The sequence below is a fragment of the Plasmodium gallinaceum genome, assembly GCF_900005855.1.
Source record: "Plasmodium gallinaceum strain 8A genome assembly, contig: PGAL8A_v1_61, whole genome shotgun sequence".
In the NCBI taxonomy this organism is placed as follows: Eukaryota; Apicomplexa; class Aconoidasida; order Haemosporida; family Plasmodiidae; genus Plasmodium; species Plasmodium gallinaceum.
This window is the reverse complement of record NW_021628220.1, coordinates 358078-368245: the sequence shown is the minus strand read 5'-3', so window position 1 is coordinate 368245 and position 10168 is coordinate 358078. Positions and strand designations below refer to the sequence as shown.

General features: G+C 16.2%; 2 protein-coding genes across 2 annotated transcripts, besides 1 other annotated feature; one reads left to right on the top strand and one right to left on the bottom strand.

Annotated features, from left to right (window-relative positions):
• The first annotated feature begins 4664 nt into the window (after positions 1-4664).
• Positions 4665-5079: a repeat region.
• Positions 5080-8093: 3014 nt separating this feature from the next.
• Positions 8094-8654, top strand: PGAL8A_00094100 (conserved Plasmodium protein, unknown function; the record flags this gene model as incomplete). The annotated part of the gene is made up of 1 exon (XM_028672010.1): positions 8094-8654. One exon carries the CDS (start codon positions 8094-8096, stop codon positions 8652-8654), a length of 561 nt encoding a protein of 186 aa, XP_028526059.1.
• Positions 8655-8894: 240 nt separating this feature from the next.
• RRF2 (ribosome-recycling factor, putative) lies at positions 8895-9677 on the bottom strand (the record flags this gene model as incomplete). Its single annotated transcript, XM_028671999.1, has 1 exon — positions 8895-9677. The coding sequence occupies one exon, from the start codon at positions 9675-9677 to the stop codon at positions 8895-8897; it is 783 nt and encodes a 260-aa protein (XP_028526058.1).
• Between the last annotated feature and the right edge of the window lie 491 nt (positions 9678-10168).

Genomic DNA, 10168 nt, shown 5'->3' with positions numbered 1-10168 from the left:
TTTATTATAAAATTCATTCTATTTAGCATACGTCTTAGTATTTTTTCATATAAAATATAAAAAGTTTCATATTTACTCTTCTCCTAAAAAAAAAATAAATAAGAATAAAACATTCTTTTTTTTTTAAAAATAAAAATGCATATATAATGTTTTTTTTTTATGAGTAAATTACTAATATAACATATATTATACAAATATAATTATACTACATCTATGAAGATATCCTTTTAAACATAATCTATTTTGTATTTTATATCTGTACACGTAAAAATTATTATAAGTGTTCTCATATATATATCTCTTTATATATTTTTTAATTATTCTGCATGTAACTACATTGCTCTAAAATGAACTTCTATCTTTCTATAAATTATTAAAAGGGTAAATGAAATCTTTTATTAGTCATATTTCTAGTATTGAACAAAAAAAAAATTAATAAAAAGCATGTAGAGAAAACTGTACTTATTTTACTTATGATAAAATAAATTATTATACAAATTATTTACTTTTTGTAATTGTCAAATGTGAATCACAATAGTTACTGAGTTAATTTACACAACACGCTATAAAATATAATATTAACATAATATTTTTAATTCTTACACATAAAAAATTATACTACACATCATCAACAAAAAAAATATATGATTATCCTTAAGGTTACAGTTTTTTTTTTTTTTAAATTTCTTTTTCAACTCAGTTATTTATTAATTAACCATTCAATGTTTTTGCTAGTATCTAACAAACAAATTAATAAAGATCATATAAAGAGAATTTTACATATTTTTATTTTTTTTAAATTAAGATATAAATTAAATTATTCATTTTTTATTAATTAATATAAAACATTAATTATGTTAGTTAATTAATATTGTTATTGATTTACAGAACATCCCATGTGTACCACATTTTATATTGCATTTTTAATCTTTCTTAAAAAAAAATAAAATAATCTCCATATTAGTCCTTAAAAGAAAAAAAAATATTTTTTTTTAAGATGTCATATTTTTTTTAAAAAAATAATAAAAAAAAAAAAAAAAATATATTTTCTTATATAATTATGAGTACACAAAAAAAATATTATAGAAATATTTTTATTTATTTCTTTTTTTTAGAGTATTTTTCGTGCAAATATATATATATATTTTTTTTTTAGTATACACATTTATATGTTCATATTTTCCACTTATTTTGTAATGCTCTAAATAAAATGTTTTTACTTATTTTATTTTATTAAATATTACTTAAAACAGTTTGATAATATAATTTATAGATTACATGCTATTTATTAATTTGTTTTTTTAATACTAGTAAGGTAATCGAATAGACGATTAATAAATCACATTTTTTCGTATATATTTTTAAATTGTTACCAATAAGTAATACATATACAGTTTTTAGTACCTTAAAAGGTTTACATATGCTTATATTAAATTCATGAAGATATCTTTAATTACTATTTGTAACTTATAAGACCAACTTTGAATGCAAGTGATAATATGTTAAATACAAATCTTTCATGTTTGGGTTCTATAAATTCTATGTGTTGATCATTACTTTCACCTAGTTTTACGTCCCAATATCCTTTTTTAAGGTCTATCTTCGGAAAACATTTAATACCACAAAATGTCTGAAATATATCTTTCATATTAGGTAAAACATATAAATCATTCAATGTATATCTATTTAAATAAAAATAATTTATAGTGATTACCAACCTTCTAACCTTTTTACGAACTAATACCATAGATAAATCCTACCTTTAATTATTGGTATATAAATATATGTTAAACATATTTTTAAGAATTTTTAAATAAATAAATAAGAGAATTTTTATTTGTTCATGTTAAAATAAGGGGAAAATGTGCATTTATAAATTCATAAATTAAAAAATAACAAATACAAAAAAATATGTATACTATAAAAAAAAAATATTGATGTGTTTCGTTATATTTTTTTTGTGTTTACTTACAATAATATATAAAAAAAATTATTTTATTTTTTTTTTGAAATAATTATATGAAATATTAAAAGTGTAACACCAAGTATAGTACATCTAAAATATTATGAAAATTAACTAAAATAGTTGATAACGTAATTAATGTTTTATATTAACAAATGCATATAATATGTTTAATGTTTTATTTTAATTAAAACAAAATAAGTGAATCTTTCTCTACATTCACTTTATCAACTTTTTTCTTTAATACTAATAAAGGTAAGGAGTATTTAATAAAATAACTTGGTAACTACATGCTTTCCATACTGCTTTTAATTTTTATAATTAAAAATTTTAGTAATTATTTTAATTGACCATTAATATTAAAATAAATATGTTAATTTTACCATGGATAAATAAATTTATATAAGGTATATAATTATCTATGTATGAATCTCTTTACTTTTATTATAAAAAGATAATTATAAATTAATATATATAATTATCTAAGTGCATTTTTTGATAAACAAAATATGTTATGATTTATGTACATCCTCTCTATTAATATGACTATTAAAAATGCTATAAAAGTCTTTTTATAGTTAATAAATAAATATCTTATATTTATTCTTACCGAAATTAAAAAAAATTATATAATGCCATTTATCGAATAGGTTCTCTATGAATAGTATTATAGGTTTATTTTAAATGATATTTAAATAAATGAAACAATCAAGGACATCATTATTTGTGAATTCTAAATATACGATAAGAAGGAGGACATCTAAAAACCCATACACAAAAAGGTGTACACTAAAAGAAAAAAAAGTATCTTTATTAAAGATGAGTGCACGAAAAATAAAATATAGGAATATAATATTAAATTATATTATATTTTTTTTACGTTTTATAGTACTTATTCAAAAAATAAAATGGTGATGATTTTTTTTATTTTTTTTTATTTTTCAAAAAAAAAAAAAATAATTTTTTCTTTTTTTGATCACATTGTGTGTTTTACTTTTTTTATTGTGTAAAAGATTAAGCTTAATGTTAATTACTATATTTGTAATGTATAATATTAATTAACATAAATGATAAATAACCAATAGTATTATAATTTTATATTAACACACAAAAAATATATAATTTATGTAATAACTTATTTTATTTTAAATAAAATTAGTCGAGTTTTCTTTATATTTTCTTTGTTTATTTGTTTGTTCAATACTTTCAAAGTCATTGAACAGAAAAATAATAAATCAAATAATTAAATTTATATTTTTCATTCAGCCATCAATATTTATTCATAAAAATATTAATAATTTTTTTTATTAATCAATGTTTTATATGAAGTAAAGTATACAAATCGCCTGATATATGCCTATTTTAATATTGATAATTTATAATAATTTTCCATAAGCCATCTTTTATATACTATTATCATAGTGGTTTATTAACTACATGTTCGGTGTCTTTGTTAGAGTGCTAAACAAAATATTAATAAAGAGCATGTAGAGCTACAGTTACTAATTTAATGAATTTATGTATGATTTTTGTATATTTTATTTAGATTTATATAAGAAAATTTTATATTAACGATAATAAAATTTTCATATTTTGCAGTATTTATATAATTTAATTTATATTTCATTAATTAATTACGTTTACTAACTTCACTAAAATAGACATGAGTTGTGAAATATTATTCATAACATTGTAAGAAAAATTCAAATAATTACAAATTAACCGTCAATAAAGACATATTTTTAATAAAAATGGGTATTTTTATTAAAATAAATAATTACATCTTCGAAGCATGATTGCTCAATAATGTATAATGTATAAACAAAGTTTACTTGTTTATGGAATAAGAATTGTATTTTAATTCATAAAATTAGTAGAGGCAACTCTACATATTCTCTATTCATTTTTTTATTCAATATTGTAGTAAAGTCTTTGAACTAGTATTTAACGAACTATTAATAGGGTACAAGTTAAATTATATAAATATTACGAAAACTAATATTTTATTAATGTAGTATATAATTCTCTCTTAAAATATTAAAACAAGATTAATTCTCAGGATTTATCATTTTTTTTTTTTAACCTTTTCAAAAGAAAAAAAAAAACAAATTATTTTTATATAATTTTTTTTTTTTTTTTTTTTTTTTTTTTACAAAAAATGATTTTATTCTAAAATGAAAAGTAAAATTTTATTTTTAATAAATATCTTATACATAGTAGAAAAAAAGGCATATTTATAAAACAAATATTTTAAGTTGAAAGAAGTGAAAATGAATTACATTTTTTTACATTTTTCAAAAAAAAAAAAAAATTTAGATATTTGTAGAAAATTTTATAACTTTCAATTCAAAAAAAATATATATATTTGTGTATTTATATATATATTTAAGTATATAAACATATATATATACATTTATAGTTAAAAACATTAGAAATTTTATTTTTTTATTTTTTATTTTTTTATTTTTTTTTTTTTTTTTTTTTTTTTTTTTAAAAAAAAAAAAAAAAAAAAATTATTGGATTTTTTTTTCAGAAATGTTTCTTTCGAAAAAGATAAAGATAAAAAAAAAAATAAAAAATAAAGATTTAAATTATTTTTTTTTGAAAAGGAAATAAAATCAGAGAGAGAGAGAGATTTTTTTTTAAGAAGATAATGATATTTTTGTAAAGTGTTTAATTTGCATAATATTTATATTTTGAATTTGTGAGAAAGAAAATTTTATACATAGGAAGATAAAATTTTCATGTAATTAATATGCATATAATTTATTTGCATTTTTAATAAGTATTTGTGTTTTGTTAATTCGATAGCGATATAAAATGATTGCTGAATATAACTCGTAATAAATATACTAATAATTATAATCAATTAATAGTTAATGTTAAATAAGTGTTTAAATTTTTAATAAAATAAGGATTTATTTATTAATATAAATAAATACTTATTGAAGCAAAAGAATGCTGAACGAAGTAGTTTATGATTAAAGATCATTCGTTCAAAGCATATAAAAATATACATAAGTATACGAAAATCGTAGAGTCATCTCTACATGCTCTTTATTAATTGGTTTGTTCAGTACTCTAGCAAAGTCTCCGAACACCCAGTTAATAAATCATATAGCTAGTCCTTTTTATAACCAAAAAGGTTAATGAAGCCTTTTATTAACCAGTTATACATGGCTCTATAAACAATACTATTGACCTTCTTTGTATAATATTTACACAAATAAATAGAATAAAAACATTATATTTTGTGCATGCTAATTCGCAAGGACAATAAGCTATCATAAATGTCTGCTCTAAAATAGATATTCAAAAAGTATGTAAACAAAAAATATATGTATATATTTACTTGCACATAAAGTGAATGCAGTTAAAAAAAAATAAATAAATAATAATATTTTTTTAGTGCGGGTATTCAAAATTAAAAAAAAATATATATTATGATGATATTTTTATTATTACAAAAAAAATATGTAATCTTAAAAAAAAAATTAGTTTTTCTTTTTTTTTTTTTGGGAGGATAATGTGCAGACTACTAAAGAATGTATATTTTTATTTTAAGCTAAAATGTAATATTAAGGAAATTACATTTTAGAGTTTGCTTATATTAAAAAAAAAATATTCAACTAATAAGTCATATATAATTCTTATTAATAAAAATAAAAAATTTATATTAAAATTAAGTAGAGTTTACACTACATTTTCCTTATTAATTTAAAAAAATAATAAAAGTTATTTTTATAAATTAAATATGAAAAATAAAATATGTGCGTATTTATTTTATTTTTTTTACTATTTTTTTTTTTTTTTTTTTTTTTTTTTTTGCATGTGTGTGTATAGTAATTTCTTTTATTCTCAGGTTGTAAAAAAGTCCTATATTTTTCAAAATTAATTGTGTGTAAAAAAGTGTACTTGTTTTTATATATTTTTAATAAAATAAAAAAAAAATATATATATTTGTATATATATATTAAATATATATATATTCAAATAAAAATGAAAAGAAGTATAAATAATGTATATTTTATAAAAAATGTTATCAGTATTTTTATTTAAATAAATACTATTAATAATCAAAATTACCGATGTTTAATTTATTAAGTAAATTACATTAAGCATATTTTTTTATTCTTTTTTTTTTTCTTTTTTTTAAATAATATATACTTAAACTTTTAAGTGTAAGAATAAACCACTGATAAAATTTTTGTAAAAAGTGATACCAAAAATACAATATTTACCTTTTCGTGTTATACATTTTGACTTTCAAAAAAAATTATAAAAATAAAAAAATGTAATTATAATCGGTTTCTTTCATACTAATATATGATATGCATATACATGTTAGTTATGTCATTAATATGAAAAATTAAAAAAAAAAAGAAAAAAAATGAAACTTTAAACTTCTAAATGGTTTCCACCGTGATACTATATATATTAAGGAAAAAAAAAAAAAAAAATTAAATCAAAAATATAGAATATATTATAAAAAAGTGAGAAAAAGTGAAAAAAAAAAAAAAAAAAAAAAAAAATTTATATTTTTAAATTCTGAATATTATTTATTTATTTAATTTTATTTTTTAAAAAAAATATCATTAATAACAAAATCTAAAATATTNTTATTCTTTTTAATTTTTTATACTTAATATAATAAATAATATAACGTAAATATAACGAATTTAAAAATATTAACTAAAAAATTTTTTTTTTTTTTTGAAATTAAAAATATTAATAAGATATACTATTTTTAACGAATTTTCTTGTTTTAAATTTATTAAGTCTCTTTTTTATTTTATTTTTTTCCTGTTATTCATTATATTTACATAAAAATTTATAATAATATGAATGAATATTTTTTAAAACTCTATGAATTATTTTTTTTCCTTTAGTACTTATGATATTAATGGGTCATTCATATAATATCCAATGGTATCTCAATTGAATTATTATTCCAATAATCATTCAATATTTTATCCTTAGATTTATTAATTATTTCATTTGTTTCTTTATAAAAAGGTACCATTTTAAGCTCTTCAGTTTGATTTTTTTCTAATACACCAACCTCTGCTAACAATCTTTCATGTTTTAACTTATTTTTCATTTGCATTGCATCTTTATTAATCATAGACTTACTAGAATCATACTATAATATATAATAAAAATTGTTTATAAGTTTTTTTTATTGTTAAAGTAATAAATTAAATAAAATTTTAGAAATTATCAGAAACAAAATATATTTATATATATTTTTTTTGTATGAACATTATCTTACGTTGTAAAAGCAATGAATAATCCATGTTAAAATAAAAAATGTAAAAATATTTAAACATAAAGTAAATATTTTCATTTTATTACTACTACAATATAACAATAAAGTTTTATTTATTTAAATATTCATACCATTATTATAAAGAAATGCAAATTATTTAAATAAAATTATCTATATATTGAAAAAAAATTTAATAATAATTTTGATTAAGTACAACTTTTTTTATTACATTATATTTTGTTTCAACTATTTTACTAATAGGAAGAATAAATGATATTTGTTAATTTTTGTATAAATATTTTAACTATTATTTAATATTATGTTATACATGCAACTGATTTATAAAAAAAAAAAATTAAGAGTATTAATAAATCTTTTTATACTTAAATTATAACTTATTATTTTTTTTTTTTATAATAAGTTCTTCATTTTTATTAAACATAATATTTATGCAAATATTTAATATATTCATATTTTTATATAATGATTTAAGTATTAATACATTGTTTTAATGCTCATTTTCATTGTAATTTCAACTTAAAAACTATCATCTTATATTTATATTTTTTTTTTAAAAAAAAAAAAAAAAAATAGTTTAAAACATTGAATATCTAATTCATTTTTTCTTAAATTCGATATTTTCATTTAAAATTGACTCTTTTTCATATTTCTACTTATAATTTTATTCATTATATTTAATTTTTTTTTTTTTTTATTATATTTCATCTATTTTTTTTATTTCTACAAATAAATTAATATATATATATATATATATATATATTATTTAATATTTTAAACTTCCTTTGTTATCTTTAAATATTATTTATTTATTTATTTTTTTTTTTTTTTTTTTTTTGTGAAATGATGGATAATTATACACATAATAATACAGATATTCCAAATAGAAAAGATAATCTCATAAAAAATTCAGAGATGAATGTAATTACTTCAAAAGATAATATAGATGATGAATATGATAATAATAAAAATATAGAAGATAATATAGGTGGTGATAAATATTACAAAGAAGAAAATTATTCCGAAATGTATGATTTAGATAAAAGTAAAATTTTTAAAAATAAAAATAGTTCTGAAGAGATAAGTGATATATATAATATGAATTATGATAAAAATTTAAATGAACAGTTATTATTAGATGTTAATAGTAAAAAAAAAAAAAAAAAGTATGAAAATTTTCTCAAAAGCAAAAACGATAACAAATGTACAGAATTGAAAGAAATTCCTTACTGTTCTTTTAATAATTTTGAAGAAAAAGAAAATGATGAAAAAATAAAAGAATTAAATAATAATAGTTATAATATGTTTAATAAGGAGAAACTGAAAAAAATTGAAAAGAAAAAAAAAAAAAACAATGAAAAAAAGAAAAAAAAAAAAAAAATACACATGTATAATTTATATTAATAATATAGTTAAGGAATTAAATGTAAATTAAAATATAAAAGTAATAAAAATTAATATCCATAAAAGTTAATTAAAACTATATATATATATATATATATATATATATATATATATATATATATATGAATTCATGCATTTTTATTATAATACCTGAAAGACTTTTTTTTTTTTTTTTTTTTTTTATTTTAAATTACTAATAATTTAATTCTAATTATATATTAAAATTTTTTATATTCATTTTTAGATATTTTTAATAGAATTTTCATAAATATTTTCAATATTTTTAATTTTTGTTTTTATATAATTATCTAATTTGTTTTTCTCAACAACTTTCCATTCCTCTCCTTCTATGTTTTTTATTATATCATCACGAATTTTATGACGTATATTTCTTATATCTCCTTTTATTTTTTCTAATAAATCTTTTGCTTCTTTCTTTTTTTTTAATTTCGCTTCATTAGTTAAAGGAGGGATTTGCAACAAAATAGACTGGTTATCATTAGATGCTATAGGATTCCATGAATTGTCTTTTATCTTTAAATTATGAATTATTTTTTGTATATCATTAATCATATAAGGATAAAAATAAATTAAACTTGATGATTTAATAACCACTTGAGCTAAATCAGATAATTTGAAATTTTTTTTGTCTTTTATAACAGATATATTGTTAAAAGTTTCAATACTTAAGGAATTATCAAAAATTTTTTTTATTTTATTCTCAAAATTTTTAATAATTTCTTGTAATTTAAAATCATAAACTTTATAATCTATTTTATTTTTTTCAATCGTTATTTTTTGTTTCTCATTAAGATTTATACTTTCTATCTCATCATTATTCATATTTGATATTTTCAAAATCTTTCGAATTTTTTTCGTTTCTTTACCTATTTTTTCTTTTTGTTTTTTGCTCCCAAAATCCATCTGTTGAATAAAAAAATTATATACACTACAAAATTTAAATTTCCATTTTGTAAAATATAAGGATTGATAAAAAGGTCTATATGATCTAGGAATTTTCATCTTTCATATTTTTTTTTTTTTTAATATATGTAAATTTTAAGTTAGATATAATGTTCTTATAAAAATAAATATTTTTTTAAAACATAACATATTAAACAGAAAAATATATAAAACAAATAATTACATTTATCATATAAGGAAAAAAGAAAAAAAATTAAAATAAGTTTTTCCTATTTTAACGCTTCAAAAAAAAATTCTTAATCAGAGAAAAAAATTTATAAACACATTTTTTAATATATAATAATATTTATTAAATTTAATTTAAAAAAATATTATAAATAATATTTTATATATTTAAATATTTTCATATATTAAATAGAATAAAATAAAAATATGCCATGATAATACTATTAAAGAGTATAAGCAATTTAAAAAAAATTACATCTTTTTTAAATCATTTAAGTAGAGATAACTAAAAAAAAAAATAAAAATAAAAAAAAAGGAGATTTTTAAAACAATTTTTTAATGTTTGAAATATACAGAATATAGTA